Genomic DNA, 19,648 nt, shown 5'->3' on the forward strand with positions numbered 1-19,648 from the left:
ACTGTTAGCCAATGAACCATTTCTTTCTTCTCCTCATTCATGTTTCCTTCCTTCCTTTTATTCTTTTTTCCTTCCTTCCTTTCCTCCTTTCTCTCTCTCCCTCCCTTCCTCCCTCCTTTTCCTTCCTTCCTTCCTTCCTTTCTTTCTTTCTTTTTTTCACTCACTATCTAGCCTTTGCTGTGCTGGATTCCCTCTGTAGACCAGGCTGGCCTTGAACTCAAAGAGATCCACCTGCCTCAGCCTCCAGAGTGCTGACATTAAAGATGTGAAGTTGGGGGATGGTAGTGCACGCCCTTAATCCCAGCACTTGGGAGACAGAGGCAGGCAGATCTCTGTGAGTTCAAAGCCAGCCTGGTCTACAGGACAGGCTCCAAAGCTACACAGCAAGACCCTGTCTTGGGGGGAAAAAAAGTGAACCATCACACTTAGCACCTACATTTTTCTTACTAATTTTCTTTTATTATTTACTTTTTTCTTTTTGTTTGTATATGTGCTTATTTAAAAAAAAACTGGTTTCCAAGCTAAGAGACAGAGACAGGTGTATCTGTGAGTTGAAGTAAAGCCTGGTTTACATGGTGAATACCAATGCTACATAGTATGAACCTCTCTCTCTCTCTCTCTCTCTCTCTCTCTCTGTCTCTCTGTCTCTCTCTGTCTCTGTCTCTCTCTCATACACACACACACACACACACACAAATTAAAAAAACAGAGAAAAATTTGTTTTCTCTTACTGTTTTAAAAGTTTTTGATATTTCTGTGAAAAATATCACAGTCTGTGGGTTTTTGTTTTTCCATTTTTATTTTCTGACAGGGTCTCACTATTGATCCCAGATGTCCTCAACCTCTTTCTTTTCCTCCCCCAGTCTCCTGAGAACTTAGATTGCCTGAATGCCAATATGCCCAGGTGTCTCCTTTGATCTCTCAAGGCTTAGGCATTTAGTCAACTTGCTGATTTAAGGCATTTTACTCTGAAGAGGTGAGAATTCTCTAACCATGAAAGTATAACCACATTCATTCCTAATATAAAGAGTATAATTATGCCTATGAACAGAGACATGTGACATAGGATCTTCTAATGTCTGCACAGACTTCTGCCCATTCATGCTTTCCCAGACTGAAGGGCAGACCTCCTGAACAAAAGAAATTAGAATGAAAATTAAGCATACACTAAAGCAGTGGTTCTCAACCTTCCTAATGCTGTGACTTTTTAATACAGTTCCTCATGTTGTGGTGACCCCCAACCATAAAAATATATTTGTTGCTACTTCGTAACTGTAGTGACGCTACTGTTACGAATCATAATGTAACTATTTGTGTTTTCTGGCAGTCTTAGGTGACCCCTGTGAAAGGGTTGTTGACACACTAAGGATGGTCTTGAATATCATCCTCAATCCCAAATTCTGGGATTACAGCCATGCTTCAGTATGTTTTGTTTGAAGGAAGACATTCTTAATCATGAGTATACAAGAAAGACATGAAGACATAAATAAAGGAGAGCCAGAAAAGAGTCAATCATGTCCCACACACGAAATCAGCAAATTCCGAAAAGAAATAGAAGAGAAAGAATGAACAAATAACCCAACCAAACATGAACAACCAACAAATTACCAGAATCAACAAATAGTCCCCAGTAATTAACCTATCTACTAATAGTTTGAGCTCTATAGTTATAAGACAAAGACCAACTGCTTGGGTTCAAAGAAAAATCTGACTGATTTTTGTCTACAATAAATAAATCACTCACAAAGAGATTTATAATGTAAAATGTAAAACAATGTACAAAGCACATAGAAGACATAAACTAACCATGAGCAGTTAAACATATATCTGTTAAATTATACCTTACCTAAGATTGGATTAGATACAACATGCTACAACGTATTAATATGAGGAACAATTTGTTAAGAACTTGGAATAATAAATATACATGCACCAATTCAGGTAAACGATTTTCTAAAATAAACATTGCTAGACATGAACAGATAAATATGTACAGATACGTTCATAGTGGGTGACTTCAGTACCTCATTGTCATCAAAAGACCTGTCCCCTAGATAATAAAAAATAATTTTGAAAACAGTGAAGAAATAATTGCAAGAGATCTTCAGACCATTGCAAATGGGCTGGACAGATGGGAGTGATCCACAAACAGACATGTATGCAAAACACATATACACATCAAAATTTAAAAAAGAGTATTTCAAACAACAACTACTGAAGATGAATTCCAGCAGCCCATGGAGCATTTTCTAACATAGATCACATTATAGACTATAAATTATGTTTTTGTTTGTTTGTTTGGTTGGTTTGGTTTGTTTGTTTTGGTTTGGTTTTTCCAGACAGGGTTTCTCTATGTAACAGGCCTGGCTGACCTGAAACTCACTTTGTAGACCAGGCTGGCCTCAGACTCACAGAAATCTGCCTGCCTCTGCCTCCCAAGTGCTGTGATTAAAGGTGTGGGCCACATGCCCATTGTAAATGATATCTTAACAAATACAAAAGAATCAAAATCATTACTTATATCTACTCATAACACAGTGCAATAAAAATAAATGTCAATAGCAAAAAAAAAAAACTATTAGAAACTATGCAAAGAAAAAGCAACTGGCCACTGCTCTTGAGTGACAGTGGATCAATGAGGAAATCAGAAGGAAAATTTAAAAATTCATATAATCAAATGCAAATGAAAATACCGCTTACTGAAGGATAATGTGGGCTCAAGATTTTATCCCCAGCACTTGGGAGGCAGAGGCAGGCAGATCTCTGAGTTTAAGGCCAGCCTGCTGATCTACATAGACTTCTAGGACAGCCAGGGGCACATAGAGAGACCCTGCTGAAAAATAAAAAAGGAAGAAAGAAAAGGAAAAAGGAAAAGGACCATACAAGAAACTGTTCTAATAAAAGACACATAATAACACAATAGACACAATTCTAAAGGACGGCTGATAGCTATGAGAGCTCTATTAGTTACTTTTCTCATCAGTATGACCAAATATTTAATATATACAACACAGGGGACTTGAGATTTGTACTGTCTGGTTTATGTTTCAGGGCAGGGAGCCCATGATGGTGAAGAAGGTACTGCAGCTGGACCAAGTCCACACACCCAGAAGCACATGCATGCACAACACACACACAGATTAATCTTTAAAAATAACTCCAGTGTGGGGGTGGGTGGTGCATGCCTTTAATTCCAGCAAAAGTAGGTGGATCTCTGAGCTTGTGGCTAGCTTGGTCTACGTCATGAGTTCTAGAAAAGCTAGGGCTACAGAGAGACTCCCTGTCTCAAAAATGAACAAATAAACAAAACAACAAAAACCCAACAATAAACAAACAAAAAGCCTGTAGGGATATCTTGCAATCAAAGATGTGTGGTGTATTCAGCATTAGTGTCTTATCCTTTAGCTCTGGTAGTCAACCAAGAAGATGGCAGAAACTTGTAATTTTTTGGATGCCTCTAGGGCTTCCCTGGTTAACAACTCATGAGGAGGTATCTCCCACTCAGTATTGAGCTTTTGTTTAATTACCTATTGCTTCAAGTAGGCAAGATATTCATGACTGCAAAATACTGGCATGACTTGGGGGTAAGAAGCCACTCTTTGATGGGATTTAGGCCATTCCAAAGAAGGGAAGCCATGCCTGGCACTGTTAACCCAGTCAAAACTCATGGTTGGAGAGGTCACAGGCCTCAGACCAGAACTTAAGATTGTTGTTTAGCTAATAGACAGAGCATAGAACTGGCTACTAAATATGTGTCTATATTCATAGACAAATGCTACTCTCAGCCTTAGTCAGAGAAGCTCTTCTATGTACAGGATTTAAGTAGATGAAGAGGCTCTTGTTTGTTTAAGGTGCTAATGATAAGCTACAGGTGGATGCTCAGCCCTGGACAAGGCATTTATCTTCATCCCTGGAAGGCTAAGGGACACTGAAGAAGAGGAGACAGAATGGAAGAGCTAGAAGACTGGAAGGCTGTGAAATGTCATCTTCTGGGCAAGACATAATGATCCCAGTAACAGAGCCAGAGCATCTTCTGTTGTATGCCCAGGGTTTGCACAAGAATGGAACCATCAATAGGGATGAACTGGGGAGTTTTTCAGGGTACCTACTTTCCCCCTGGAGAACCATAAGCTATGGATAGATTTTGAGAGAAGGGGAGTTATTGGTTGTCTGCCCGGTGTTGAGCCCAAGGAGCTCCAGTGAATAGTTTCAAGTAGATGGTCACACATCGCCCTTGTTTAAAACAGTGGGTAACAAAACAAACAAACAAAACCCAAGAGGGGCTAAAGATGAATATTACACAGAGAATCCGAATTGTGTTGTCTTTGGGATTTTTAACTGCAGAAAAACATTTGATCGTAAAAGATGTTGAATTAAACCAATATGTATATTTTAAAGATACCTTGACTTCAAAATTTGGATGTAAGGATGTGTTGCTTTGGAAAGGAGACTCTGCTTTTGTTCCCACAGAAAGCCAAAGGCTATGGATTTGTTCCAGATTAAGATACATCAGGTTTGACCAGCCAAGACCCCCTGAAAGGTCTCCGATGACACCATGGCCCAGATGATCCAACATCCAGAATGGTTTGAAGGCAACTGGCTCAGACAATACAGCCTCATGGACTATTCCATAATCCTAAAATTTTCTTTGTGTCCCCATAAGATACAGCGCCCCCCTCCAGCAGGAAGTAGTAAGAGAAGCTACGCCCAAATTCCCAAATTATATGTAATTTTACTTTGTTAAGGTTAAAACCTTCCTTTCTGAAAAAAAAAGGGGGGGGGAGTGCTGTGGGATGTTCTGTATGGCAAATGCGTTGCTCTGATTGGTCAATAAATAAAACACTGACTGGCCAGTGGCTAGGCAGGAAGTATAGGCGGGACTAACAGAGAGGAGAAAAAAAAAAGAACAGGAAGGCAGAAGGAGTCACTGCCAGCCGTGCCATGACAAGCAGCATGTGAAGATGCCGGTAAGCCACGAGCCATGTGGCAAGGTATAGATTTATGGAAATGGATTAATTTAAGCTGTAAGAACAGTTAGCAAGAAGCCTGCCACAGCCATACAGTTTGTAACCAATATAAGTCTCTGTGTTTACTTCGTTGGGTCTGAGTGGCTGTGGGACTGGCGGTTGACAGATTTGTCCTGACTGTGGGCCAGGCAGGAAAACTCTAGCTACAAGGGGCTGGAGAGATGGCTCAGCAGTTAAGAGCACTAGATACTACTTCAGCCTTGTTGAAGAAAGCAGGCTTTGTCTGCCCACCATAGGGACTCTGTTCTGTCATGAGGCCACGTTCCTGGGATGTACAAAGAATCCTTGTCCTTTTGCCCTGTGTCACTTTGTGGAGCTGGTGCTTGCCACATTTTTTTGTGGAAAGCCCAGCAGGTTTTAGGAATATTCACCATGTTTACAGGAGCAATATTGGCACAGAAAGTAACTACAATCTTTAAAAGAGTAAAAATTAAAATAAATAAAACAGGTCTCAATCAGGAATATCAGACTATACCCAGGCTCACGACCCAGACCCCAGGGTGCTGTAGCAGTCAGGTAGGTCAGGGATCATGTTATTACCTCATCCAGAGTTCCCAGACCAGCTGACTGGGCTACCCAGAGAGGCACATATACAGGAACATCCCTACCCAACGCTTAGAACCAGACACACCATGGCAGTACAGATTTCAGACCTGTCTAGGTGCCAGAGAACAAGACCTTTCTCCTCTCCCACCTTCCTACCTTCTTGGTTTTCTTTTACAGAGAATGTTTCTTTTCTTTCTCTTTTTTTTTTATCTCCAAAAGCATTTATTAGCATAATTGAAAACATTTTTTTGAATAATAACAGAAGGAGATTTTAAACATGAATGAGTTATTTATGGCTCTACCTTATAACCAGTATTTGGAATTGAATGGACAGTTTTATAGCCAGTCTTCATTTATTAAAAACAATCCATTTATCGGTTCCATGACGTTATGACTATTGTTTTGTCTGGGAATGAGTCCCTACAGCAATTATGTATAAAAAATATCTTTCATCATGATTGGAGAGTGACCTGCGTTGGAGCATGACTCTGAGCAAAGAGTTGAATAAAAATACACAGAGTTGGATTTTTGTTTTTAAAAACACTCCTTTATACACTACAAAGAAAGAATTAGTATTTTGGCTTTTAATTCCTTCATGATACTGAGAAAGGCTAGAGAGAGCGTTTCTTGTGTAGTCCTGGCTGTCGTGGAACTCGCTCTGTAGACCATGTTAGTCTTGAACTCAGGTTCACCTGCCTCTGCCTCCCAAGTGCTGGAATTAAAAGTGCATGCCACTGTGCCTGGCTAACCTTCCAGTGTTTCTGCGCAATCTCCTCTCGGTAATGTAGTTCAGACAGCATGTACCACGGAGACCAGGACAGTTGTAAAACTGGAACATGGAGAAGCGGAGTGCAAGAAATTAACGGGACTCCAGCGGGCAGTGTCATGGTTACAGAAGTGCCAGGGTTCCCGTTTCCCAGAGCAGCTGCTGCCCAAATCTTTCCTTCTGAAGCGCATCAGTGTCACAGCAAGGTGGTTTCCAAAGCTGAATCCCGTTGTCCATCCCCAAATTTCTTTTCGCACAATAGGAAAATTATTTCTGACGACTCCACACTGGTGTGTAAAAACGAGAAGCATCACTGGGCGTGGTGGTACACGCCTTTAATCCCAGGACTTGGGAGGCAGAGACAGGAGGATTTCTGTGAGTTCGAGGCCAGCCTGGTCTACAAAGCGAGTTACAGAAGAGCCAGAGTTGTTACACAGAGAAACCCTGTCTCGAAAGGGGGAAAAATAAGTGGGGCGTAGGGAAGTGTCTGAATCTAAAATCCCATCTTGTTTCCAAGTAGGTCATTTTTGTCTTCCATGGTCACCATTGCTGTATTTAGTGGCACGGACCTGGTAAATACCATTTCACACAAGGCAAAGGTCTGAAATGCAAAAGTAAGCATTGCCCTATCTCATGCATTTATGAACATCAAACAAAACAACTAGATCTCAGTATGTAGCCCTTCCTGGCCTGAAACACACTGTGGCAGGTTGGCTTCTAAAAACACTGAGCTCTATCTGCCTCTGCCTTCAGTTCTGTAATTTAGAAGAGTTCCAGCAAGCTCGACCTTGTAGCTCACCCCCTATTTCTAACCCACACCCAACTTACCTCAGGTAGAAAATATTGGGGCGTCTATAATTACAATATTCTCCACACCAGTCCCATGAAGTCCATAGAAACTGAGTCTCCTCCATCTGGGCAGTTGTGTCCAGAGCTGGCATCGATTTGATCCTATTTGAACTACATTGCCCAGAAATCATTGCAAGAAGCTCAACCAATGAAAATCGGTAGTTCAGTGACGACAATGACCGTTGGGCGGGACTTTGGGCTTTACGTGAAGGAGAGTCTTTGTAACTTCCTGGACCCGTCAGTATGGTTCACAGAAAACTGGTTTCATCTGAGTTGGCCATGACAGGAAAACCGGAGCGTTAGAAGCGTTTGTTCTTTGTCACAGAGACGGGTCTGAGGTTTGTAACGACACGTGTGACCTGATCCAGGCTTGGAGTAGGGCTAAGCCATGTCCCAGGGCCCCACCATCCTGTGGAGCCCGATGGTGATCGTGGAGGCTGCGGGTGGAGCCCTGCCTCAGGTGAGTGCCTCGAGATCGCCCGCCTACCTGAATTCTAGAGCTTTGAGATCTGAGTCAGGAACCGACAGGGCAGGCCCGGTGTCCCCGACTGTAGGACACTGGTGGACGAGATTATGGTTTTGACATCTAAGTGCTAGAGAGCGATCCCCTCTGACTCACAACGTCTGGTAGACCATTCATCCAAAGGCTTGCAGGCCCGCCGGAGCTCAAAGACAGAAGCCCTGGAGTGACCCCTGCTGGCATTAGATGGGGGGAAAGGGCGCAGTGCGCCTAAGGAGCTATTATTTATGGAGATGCTGGTGGCCACGGAAGATCTGAACAGAGGAGAGACTTGATCTATTTGGAATATTGGGCATGGATGAGGCGATGTGGATGGAGGGATGGAGACAGAGAACTTGAATGTTTGGGTATATCCTGTGGACTAATGCAGGAGTTGGGGTTGTAGACCACAGAAGTGGAGAGTAGTATTCAGATATCTGATAGATTCCCCGCTCCCCGCCAGAGACAGTAGTTCTGGCGGTCCTGGAACTAGCTGTGTAGACCAAGATGGCCTCAAACTCACAAAGATCTTCCAGAGTGATTGGATTAAAGGTGTGGCCTCCCACCTCGGGCCTCTCTGATAGATTTAAAAGAAGTACTTTTCCTTTCCTTTATTTGTTTTTTTACGTGAAAACATTCATCATTTGAATAAAGTCTACTGTGTTAACTATCACTATTTTTCCCCCCCTTGAATTCACCGTGTGTCTCTGACTGGCCTATAAAGCCCATGCTGGCCTCAGACACAAAGATCTGCTTCCCTTCCATTCCATGTGCTGCAATTCAAGGGGTGCACTACTATGCCTGGCTGATACCGCCTTCTCTGTAGGACTAAAGGCATGGACCACCCACCACCACCTATCTCCTAAATTCTTACTTAAATGTGTGTAGATAAAACGATACATTCTGAAATAATTGTTTAAGTGTTTGTGAAACTCCTGACACCACAAGTATTAGTCATGTGCCCAGGAAAAGCCTGTACTGAGTACTTGTCACATAGGACTGCGTTTGATGCAATGCTTTTCTTTTCAGCTAGGACTGTGTGGTAGTTTGGATGAGAATGGCTCCCATAGGCTCATGTATTTGAATGCTTAGTCACCAGGGAGTGGCACTGTTTGAGAAAGATTAGGAGGTGTGGCCTGGTTGGAAGAAGTGTGTAGCTGGGAAAATTTGCTAATGTCCTCTCTGTCTCTGTCTCTGTCTCTCTGTCTCTGTCTCTCTGTCTCTCTCTCTCTCTCTCTCTCTCTCTCTCTCTCTCTCTCTCTCTCTGTCTCTCTCTCTCTCTGCCTGCTGCTTCTATATCAGGATGTAAAGCTCTCAGCTACTGCACTAGCCCCATGCCTGTCTGCTTCCCACCCTGATAATAATGGACTAACGCTATGGAACTATAAGCAAGCCCCACTTAAATGCATTCATAAGAGTTGCCTAGGTCATGGTGTCTCTTCACAGCAATAGAGCCGTAAATAAAACAAGCTGCCATTCTTATCCTCAGAGAACAAACTGAGGAGATTGATTTCTTGACCAAGGTCACCCAGTAAGAGACACCATTAAGGGATGAAGCCCATGGGGGCAGTTGGGTGTACCTGACTACAGGTATGTGAGGGGACTTGGATGGACCTTTGGGATACCAACACCTCCTTTGTTACTCACAGCATTGTTTTTCTGCAGGTTTCCCATTATTCAGTGAAACCTGCCAACCAGGAAGAGGTAAGTGGAGGGTGCCCAGGAAACAGACTCCTCAGTCTTCACATAAGAGACCTCTGTGATTGTGGTGTCCTGGGACTCTTTGCTTGGGATTCTCTCTCTCCTTCCATTGGATTTCCTGGAAGGTACTTAGAATGTAAGGTCCCCATCTCCAAAGCAGGGAATACATGGCCAGATTTCCATTTATGGCAACCATTGGCTTAAGTTTCCAAGGTCTTAAAGTTCCAGGGATGAGCATTAGAGGATGCCTGGAAGTGAGATGGTTGGGAATGAAGAGGAATCCTCAGGTGTGCATGAGGTCTGCTGGATTTAGTGGAAGGTAGTAGCTGAGGGCTGGGCTTGCATACTGAGTTGGCAATGGAAATTCAGTGTGAAGACTGATGTGTGAAGAGTATGTATAGATGGCTTCCTGGCCTTCCTGCCTGGGACACAGTGGATACCAGTGACCCAAATATGGTCTGTGTGAGGCAGATGATTGGGAGGAGCCCATGTGAATTCTCTGATAGAAAGGAGGGCCTTTCCATGGCATCCTTCAAGCTTGGATTGACTCCAGCTGTGGCAGTTTCAATGACCATGCCCCCCATAGGCTCATGGACTTGAATACTTGTTCCCCATTGGTGGAAGAGTCTGAGGAGGACTAGGAGGTATGGCCTTGCTGGAGGAGGTGTGTCACTGGGGTGGGCTTGTAGGTTTCAAAAGCCCATGCCATTCCCAGCTAACTCTCTCTGGTACCTGTGGTTCAGGATGTGAGTTCTCAGCTGCTGCTCCAGTGCCATGATGCCTGCTGCCATGAGGGTCATGGACTCCCTCTCTGAGTTGTGAGCCCCCAATGAACTCTTTGTTCTATAAGTTGCCTTGGTCATGGTGTCTCTTCCCAGTAATAGAAAAGTGACTAAGACACCCCCTGTCCACCTGCCCGTTCTTGCTGAGTGCTGACCAGAGTACTCGGTGGGCCCTTGAGGACAGACTGGATGTCCTAGCTTCAGAGCCTGGTACCCTCTGAGGTAGGAAGCGAAGTGAGAATGGCTGTCTTGAAGATGGAAAGAGTCCCTGACAAGGAGACTTCACATAAACTCCACTTTCCCCTTTGTGGCAGGGTTGTGTGTCCTTTGAGGATGTGGCTGTGTACTTCTCCTGGGAGGAATGGAAACTGCTTGATGACTCCCAAAGGCTCCTGTACCAGACTGTGATGACCGAGATCTTTGCACTTGTGTCCTCTCTGAGTAAGGCTTTCCCTCCATCCTCTTAGAACATGTCTGTATTGGCTTGGTTTTTTGTTTTGTTTTGTTTATCTACAGAGAGACATATCCTTCTCACAGCTGGCCTGTCAACACTCAGTCTTTCCCCTCACTGTCCTGTAGTTGAAAATACAGGTTATAGACACAGGCTTGTTACACAATACCTTTTCTCTTTTAAGAGCAGTAACGGCAAACAGGAATCATTTTGAGGTGACAACATTTGTATGGTGCAAGGGCTCCTGGAACTCACTGTATTGACCAAGCTGGCTGGAACTCAGAGATCCTCCTGCCTCTGCCTTCCAAGTGCTGGGATTAATGGTTGTCAACACTGGGGGTTAGGAGTCTCAACAGTCATCAGTCTTCCCTGAGCTGACGACATGGCAAATACATAGCATCTCTGTAACACAGATACTTCCCTCTTCTTCTAGGTGACATGCCTTGATGATTTTTTTACAAGGATTGTTCTCATTAGGCTTCTTTCCTTTGGATTATTATGGGTTGATCAGTGTGTCCTTGTATGGAACGCTCACTTCTTGTATCATTTTCCTTTAGGACTTGAACTTTCTGGGATCGATGACACAACTCAGATGGAGTCTTGCGGAGATCTCTCTGTGCCTGCACTGAGATTCATGACTCCATGTTTGTGGACAGGTACTCGGAGGGTGGAGATTGCTGATGAATGCACCTATTATTTCTGAACCAGGACTGTCCCCAGTGTATCAGTCTCAGATGATTTGCCCATTGCTTTGCCACACTGTGAAACTCAGGCTTTCCTTGATGGCATTAGTGTGCTTTATACCTAGGGCAGTCCTTGAATGCCGGTTCCTCAGTTACCATGTCTTAGGGACCTAGACAGCCTTCTGCACTGTGTCCTGCATTTCCAGCAGCTGAGGCTTGTAGAAAGCTGTTGCTGAGGACAGTGTTATGGTTCACAGTGCTTCCCCCAGTGATTCACTCCACAATTATTTTCTTACTGTCCCTAAGGTCCCTAGGTCCTATGATATTGACAAATTCAGCATGACAATGGGTCCTTACCACCCTGAGCTAGTCCCCTTGTTCTGTAAGAAATCTCAGAATACTGTTAGTAATATGTGCTGACTGTCTGTCACTTGACAGTCTCCAAGTCATTCATTCAGTATTTGTCTCTGGTCAGGTTGTTGGATCAAAGTGGAGAGTGAAATGCCCCGCTTTGAGCAGAGTCTTTCCACAGAAGGAGATCTTAGTTCATCCATGCTCCAACAGCAAATGCTGAGCTGTGCTGAGACACCCTTGCTAAGTGCAGACAATGCAATGATCATCCAGACTTCCTCAGGTCTTCTCAGGCATCAGGTGACTTCCAGTGGTGTGGAGGCACCCAAGAGCACTGAGACTGGAGAGGCCATTCACGCTGAGAAGAAAAACTGCAAATGCACATACTGTGGCAAAGTCTTTACTAGTATATCTCACCTTAATCGGCACTGGAAGATACACACGGGAGAAAAGCCTTTTCAGTGCAGCGAATGTGGGAAATCCTTCAGCCAAAAAGCCTTTCTCATTAAGCATTTCAGAATGCACACTGGAGAAAAGCCTTATAGGTGCAGTGAATGTGGCAAAGCCTTCAAGCATAATATCTCCCTCATTTCCCATCAGGGACTCCACACAGGAGAAATGCCATTTAAGTGCAGTGAATGTGGGAAATCGTACAGGAGCAGGGAAGGCCTTAAAGTTCATTATCGATTTCACACTGGAGAAATGCCTTTTGAGTGCAGCGAATGTGGGAAATCCTACAGAAGCAGGGAAGGCCTTTTGAATCATTTCTACAGTCACACGGCAGAGAAGCCTTTCAGCTGCAGTGAATGTGGAGAGTATTTCACCCAAAACTCTGACCTCATTGAACACCTAACAGTCCACGGCAAGCCTTTCAAGTGCAATGAGTGTGGAAGAGTCTTTAATTCAAGTTATAACTTTGTTAGACACATGAAAGTTCACATTGTAGCAAAGCAGTATGCGTGCAGGGAGTGTGACAAAGTGTATTGCAGTAGCTCTAGCCTGTATAAACACCGAAAGATTCACACTCGATAAACGTCTAAGGAAGGCAAAGAAGATAAGAAGTCCCTTAGTCATCTAAATGAACACCTGAAATCTCAGTGGAACAGAAGAAGTGCTGAGTGCTTCAGAGCAGATGTCAGCATCATTCACACACACCTCCAACCCATAAAAGTGGAGAGATCACCGGACTAGGATGTGTCATGAAGCCATGGATTCGAGGATCCAGGTTTGAAGCCTCTGAACAGAAGTGTTTTCTGAAAACAACATCACATCCCACATAGGTTTCTGAATGCAGAGATTGTAGGGAACAGCTTCAGCGACTGGCAAACCTTCAGCTTTAGGACTGAATCTGACCTTTAAAGAAACGTTGTGAGAGTGGCCTTTGTAAGAGATACATCCATTGAAACTTCCTCCTCTGGTAGATCTCTTCCCAAGAAGTTGACACCAGGGAACTAAGAGAGAGGGAACTCTGTGCTTGACTGACCAAGTGTGGAGTGGAGTTTCCATGTAACTGAATTTGGTTGGGGTAGGAACAGAGTGTCCTTGGATTTTTTTTTTTTTTTTTTTTTTTTTTTTTCCCCCGAGACAGGGTTTCTCTGTGTAGCTTTGCGCCTTTCCTGGGACTCACTTGGTAGTCCAGGCTGGCCTCGAACTCACAGAGATCCGCCTGGCTCTGCCTCCCGAGTGCTGGGATTAAAGGCGTGCGCCACCACCGCCCGGCCGTGTCCTTGGATTTTAATGAGACATAACTTCTCCTTTTACTGAGTGTTACAGTGCCCTGAATAAATGTTTGTTTTTTTCCCCCCTCTGTAGTCTTTCATGACTGATTGCAGAGGTTTTCCTCTGTGCTCCTGAGTTTCAGTAGACTTTTTGTTATTGTTAGAGTCATTTTTTTTTGCATGAGTGTTCAGTTCATATATGTATGTCCACCAAATACATATGTTTATGTATGTATACAACATGCGTGTCTGGTGCTGACAAAGGTCAGAAGAGAGCATATTGTCTGCCCGGAACTAGATTGAAAGGGCAACATGTGCTTGTAACAACTGAGTTTCCCTGATTTTCACTAGTTTTGATGGAGAGCAGCTCCATGGTGTCCCTCATGATCTCATGTTGATATGTAGTCCAGATGTTTTCATTTATGTGTTTGCTTGTGTGCATGTGTGTGTACTGAATGCATATGTGGTGCCTGAGGAAGAAAGTCATGGGATCCCCTGGAACTGGAGTTACATATGGCTGTTAGCTGCTGTGTGTGTGTGTGTGTGCTGGAAATGGAACCTAGGTCCTCTGCAAGACAGCAGGTGCTCTTAAGCACTGAGCCATCTCAGCAGCCCTGTCACATACTTCCTTTTGTTTTGAGACAGGGTTTCTCTGTGTATCCCTGCCTGTCCTGGAACCTGCTTTGTAGACCAGGCTGGACTCAAATATCCATGTGCCTCTGCCTCCTGAGTATTGGAATTCAGAGCGTGCATATACATATGTTTTCAAAGTATGACTCTTCAAATTGTGTGCTTTTCTTGGTTTTCTGTGTGTGCATGTAAGTATATACCCCGGCACGGTTCTGTAGTATTGTTTTAAATTTTTATGTGCATGTCTATGGGGTTTGTTTGTTTTTGTCTGTATTTTGGGGGACAGGATCTTACTTTATACCCTGACTAGCGTGGAACTCTATGTAGACTAGGCTGGCTCTGAACTGACAGAGATATGCCAGCCTACGCCTCTTGAATGCTGGGATTGAGGTGAGTGCCACCACACCTGGCTTTGTTTTGACATGTCTTAATATTTCTGAGAACAAGTATCAAAGTCCATTTCCTTCTCTGTCCTTTAGTGTTTATGACAGACCTGTGTGCCTGGCTGGCCTCAGGCTATCGATTCTCATAGCTCAGTCTCCTAAGCATGGGGATTGTATGTACACCAGCACGTGTTGATCCCACTGGTTGAGAAGAAGACCATTACCACCATTTTTGAGCCAAATTTGAAGTAAGCTTTGTTTTCTCTGCCACTTAAAGAATTAAAAGGAAAACAAAAACAAACAAAAAACCTCCAGTCCTATAGGTAGCAGCAAGAGAAGTCTCAAACAGGCAGACATGAGCAGACAACACCAGCCAGTCAAGAAAGGCCTCTACCAGGGATGAGGAAACAAATGTACCGAGCAGACCGAGAGAGGGGGGACTCTGAAGCCCAGCCTCTCCTGGAGGGCTATTTTTCTCTTTCCTTTTTCAAGTCTTTAAGGGTCTTGTGTTTTTGTTTGTTTGTTTTAAAGATTTATTTATTTATTATGTACACAGTATTCTTCCTGCATGTATGCTTGCAGGCCAGAAGAGCACACCAGATCTCATTACAGGCGGTTGTGAGCCACCATGTGGTTGCTGGGAATTGAACTCAGGACCTCTGGAAGAGCAGTCAGTGCTCTTAACCTCTAAGCCATCTCTCCAGCCCTTGTTTGTTTTTGTTTTTTTTGTTTTTGTTTTTGTTTTTTTCGAGACAGGGTTTCTCTGTGTAGCTTTGCGCCTTCCCTGGGACTCACTTGGTAGCCCAGGCTGGCCTTGAACTCACAGAGATCCACCTGGCTCTGCCTCCCGAGTGCTGGGATTAAAGGCATGCGCCACCAACGCCCAGCGAAGGGTCTTGTGTTAATCCCACAAGGCAAGAATAAGACTACTACCACAATTTTTGAGCCAAATTTGGCCAGGTCTCTACCCAGGATTCCCAGAGTATGGCACCAAATCACATTAGTCGGAGGCTTAGAAAGGCAAAACACACAAGGCCACATACTCCCTGTCTTCAACTAGTCAGGGGCAAGCATACATCCTGATGTGCTTTTTGGTTTTTTGTTTGTTTGTTTGTTTCTTCAAGACAGGGTTTCTCTCTGCGTAGCCCTGGCTGTCCTGGAACTCTAGACCAGGCTGGCCTCGAACTCACTGAGATCCACCTGCCTCTGCCTCTCACATGCTCGGATTAAAGGCATGTGCCACCACTGCCCGCCCTGATATACTTCTACTTCCTGCTGACGTACTTTCCACCCAGGTGTGATCAAGCACATCCTGTGCAGTTGGGGCAACCAACCTAGCTTCCAGGAGTGGAAACCTGTGGCTTGTTATCTTACGTAAACAACAGCCCCCAGCACTCCAGGAAGTTATTGGTCTTTGGGCAAGTGAGACTTATAGGTTACAGGCATTTTTATTTTATAGATTTCTTAAGCACAGTAATTTAAACTTAAAGCCTAACTTTTGTCCTCATACACACTTAGCTGTTTTCAGTTCTCAACCCTGCCTTACCTTGATCTGTCAGGGCAGCAGAAATGCCTAAATCTTGACAGATTGATGACTTTGTGCTGCGGTACATACCTTTAGTCCCAGCATTGTAAAGGCAGAAGTGGGCAGATCTCTCTGAGTTTGAGGCCTGGTGTACATAGTAAGTTCCAGGACAGTCAGGGCTATGTAGAGAGACCCTGTCTCAAAACAAATAAACAAACAAACACATAAATATAAAAGACTTGAATCAAATGCCAAATGTTTTCAAGCCAATGCTAAGATCTCAATAATCTTTTATCAATTGTGTTTTAGTTGCCCATTTGTGTATGAATATTGACCCAGTACTGACTGTGTCAACAAGTACTTGCTAGAAAATTGAGAGTGAATAAACACAAGTTGGCCCTGAGGAGTCAGCTCTGAGGGGTACACTCCCAAGGATGGAACTCTGCTGAGGGTCTTTCCATAGGGACAGGGGATCATTTCTCTGTGTAAGACTGAGGAGGTGAGGCACAAACAGGTGGTTTTCCTTTTCTCCTCAAGGAATGGCCATGAAGGCCTGCTGAGCCAAATCCATCCCACCAACAGCCATGTCTCAACCACAGCCCAGAACCTTACACTTTAGAAACTTGGAATGCTGTAGCTACCAGTCAGAACAACTGGCCATTCATCTCCACCCCTGTGGAGGAAGTACCACCTAACAGGCCCTTCTCACCCTTCTGTTCCTTCATAGCCCTTTAGAAACAAAAGTGTCAGGGGTTGGAAAGATGGCTCAGTTAAGAGCATTGACTGCTCTTCCAGAGAACCCTGGTTCAATTCCCAGCACCCACATGGCCGTTCACAACTGTCTGTAACTCCAGTTCCTGGGGACCTACATTCACGGCAAAACACTAACATACATGAAACAAAAATAAATTTCTTAAAAAAGAGCAAAAGTGTCAAAATTCTCTTTCAATACAAGGTCAGGCTTTGTGTTGGTCCTGATTAAGTCCTGATTCCACTGACCACCCTTTAGTGGTGGTTAAATCCTCAATTTAAACCATTACTTGAGTAATTGCAATTTCCTCTTCTAGGTTCTTAGACTTACTAAACAAACAAACAATTGAAGCCGGGCATGGTGGTACACAGCTCTGCGTTCTTAGATTTTTTTTTTCTCTTAATGATTTGTTTATTTTATTTTTATTTATTTTTATTTTATGTGTGTATTGGTGTTTTGCCTGCATATATGTCTGTGTGAGGGTGTCAGATCGCCTAGAGGTGGAGTTACAGGCACTTATAAGCTGCTATGTGAGTGCTGGGAATTGAATCCAGGTCCTCTGGAAGAGCAGCCAGTTTTTGTAACCTCTGAGCCATCTCTCCAGCCCCCTCTTAGGATAGATAGATAGATAGATAGATAGATAGATAGATAGATAGATACTGCCAGTTGTGGTGGCACATGCCTTTAATCTCAGCATTTGGGAGACAGAGGCAGGCAGGTCTCTGATTTCAAGGCCAGTCTGTTCTACAGCAAGTTCCAGGACAGCCAAGGCTACAAAGTAAGACCCAGTCTCAAATAAATAAATAACCGGGGATGGGGCTGCTACTGGAGAGATAGTCCAATGGTCAGGAATGCTTTCTTCTCTCCCAGAGGACAAAGTGCATCTCCCAGCACCTAGTCCCGGTAGCTCACAGCCGCCAGTAACTTCAGCTCCTGGGGATCCAATTTCCATTGCCTCTAGAGGCAAACAGGCATGTCCATTCCTGCTCATAAACAGTCATGGAAATTAAAATAAAATCTATGAAGGAAAAAAAAACCCAAACAGAGGGGCTTGTGAGATGGTTCTGGAGGTAAAGATGCTGGCCACCAAGCCTGACAAACTGCACACTAGGAGATTCACCTGACCCCTATTTCCAACTGTGACCATACATAAACAAAATGAAAAAAAAAATGTAAAGAGAGAATTGCAAAGAAATTTCTATTTTTTTTTTTTTTTTTTTTTTTTTTTGGTTTTTCGAGACAGGGTTTCTCTGTGTAGCTTTGCGCCTTTCCTGGAACTCACTTGGTAGCCCAGGCTGGCCTCGAACTCAGAGAGATCCTCCTGGCTCTGCCTCCCGAGTGCTGGGATTAAAGGCGTGCGCCACCACCGCCCGGCGCGAAATTTCTTTTTAATATAAAATGGACTAGAAAGAAAGCTCAAAGCTAACTTCCCAGTGTTTGTAAGAAGAAAACAAAACAAACAAAAAACTCGAGCAGACAAGACAAACTATAATTCTCAGCAGCTGCCAGGAGAAAACTTATGGGAAGCCACATTTGAGTCTGAGTGGGGTTGACATGTTCCACTAGTGGAGACTGTGAAGCAAGGACATGTACACAGTAGCTTCATGCTGGAAGAGATGTGGTTTGGAGAACCAATGAGAAAAAAAAATGAGAAAAGACAGTGTCAGGAAAAGTACAACCAGTTTTTGGGCAGTAGTGGAAAGACGGGATACTTTTCAAAGAAGCTCTTCAGGCTGCCTGAGGGAAGCTGGGAAGTGTCTGCATGGAGGGAGTCTATGGAGGACAGGTTATTAAACTCAATGGGACTCAGTTTGAGGGTGGAGAATTCCCGGTGAAAGAGGGTAAGAACTCCTCTAGGGCAGGTGATTGACAAGCCCAGCTGGATCAACACTGAAAGGGATTTATTATTTTATGTGCATGGATCTTTGGTGCCTGTCTAAAAGTGGACCACATGTACGCCTGTGTGAAGCAGAAGAGGGCGTCAGATGCCCTGGAAATAGATGTTCCCCAGGGAAACCTGAACCTGGGTCCTCTGCAAGAGTAGCTGTTAGACCTGAGCAAAACCAAACCCAATTTAATTAGACTGGCTAGCTGGCTGCCTCTCTCAAAGTCCGGGTTTCAGAGAACAGCCTCTCACGGGCTTTTGAGGTCCCTTTCATGGGGAAGGGTTAGGGTTGATAGAAAACAGCTGCTGAGATAATTAGCTGTTAGCACCTGCTGGGAAGAGTGGGGGACTCAGGGCTCAAGGCTGCCTGTCGTAGATAAGTGCAAGAATCCATCATGTGGAAGAGGAGTCATCAAGATATCTGCGAAGACACATTTTCCTAAGGCAAAAGGGCAATCACAGGTTCTGGAGTTTAACAAGGCAAAGGGGGTGGCCGTAGGTCACGGGGTCACAGTTCAGAGTAGATTGAGAAACATGGTTTGTAGGATATATTAGGCTTAGGAAACAGAAACTTTTTCTTGCAAGATATGGAGACTTAGTAACAATGTATAACAATGTGGCTCCTTAACAACAGTGTGGCTCCTGTTTGGGTTTCACACAGCAAGGGCCTTGAACCTCTGAGCGGTTTATCTCTAGCATCTGAATTAACTCTTTTAAAAGTAGGGCTGTGGTGGCCCACGCCTTTAATCCCAGCACTCGGGAGGCAGAGTCAGGCGGATCTCTGTGAGTTCAAGGCCAGTCTGGTTCTACAGAGCGAGCTCTAGGAGAGGGACCAAAACTACACAGAGAGACCATTTCTCGAAAAACCAAAAATAAATAAATAAATAGCTGGGAAGGCAGAGGCAGGAGGATCTCTGTGAGTTCCAGGACAACCTGGGCTGCACAGAGAAACTCTTGTCTCGAAAAAACAAAACAAAATCAATTCTCCATCTAAACCTAGAATTTAGATTGTAGTCCCCAAGTGCCTTAACAGGCCTCGGTGCAGAGGAGAAATCCCCAGTCCTAGAGTGGCAAAGATGAAGCTCTCCCTTCTAGGCTACC

At 44.1% G+C, this 19,648-nt stretch overlaps 1 protein-coding gene across 1 annotated transcript; it reads left to right on the forward strand.

The window, feature by feature from the left end:
* Positions 1-7,381: 7,381 nt before the first annotated feature.
* LOC131902590 (zinc finger protein 773-like) lies at positions 7,382-13,200 on the forward strand. Its single transcript, XM_059253610.1, has 5 exons — positions 7,382-7,648; positions 9,353-9,391; positions 10,485-10,611; positions 11,179-11,277; positions 11,780-13,200. The coding sequence occupies exons 1-5, from the start codon at positions 7,577-7,579 to the stop codon at positions 12,685-12,687; spliced, it is 1,245 nt and encodes a 414-aa protein (XP_059109593.1). The 5' UTR covers positions 7,382-7,576; the 3' UTR covers positions 12,688-13,200.
* The last annotated feature ends 6,448 nt before the right edge of the window (positions 13,201-19,648 follow it).

This window comes from Peromyscus eremicus, chromosome 1 (assembly GCF_949786415.1).
Source record: "Peromyscus eremicus chromosome 1, PerEre_H2_v1, whole genome shotgun sequence".
In the NCBI taxonomy this organism is placed as follows: Eukaryota; Metazoa; Chordata; class Mammalia; order Rodentia; family Cricetidae; genus Peromyscus; species Peromyscus eremicus.

What these genes read in the sequence shown, in the direction of transcription:
- LOC131902590 (XM_059253610.1), top strand. Translation starts at nt 7,577, where the DNA reads ATGTCCCAGGGCCCCACCATCCTGTGGAGCCCGATGGTGATCGTGGAG. An exon ending in AACCTGCCAACCAGGAAGAG is followed by an intron (nt 9,392 to 10,484) that starts GTAAGTGGAGGG and finishes CCTTTGTGGCAG; the next exon opens with GGTTGTGTGTCCTTTGAGGA. An exon ending in TGCACTTGTGTCCTCTCTGA is followed by an intron (nt 10,612 to 11,178) that starts GTAAGGCTTTCC and finishes ATTTTCCTTTAG; the next exon opens with GACTTGAACTTTCTGGGATC.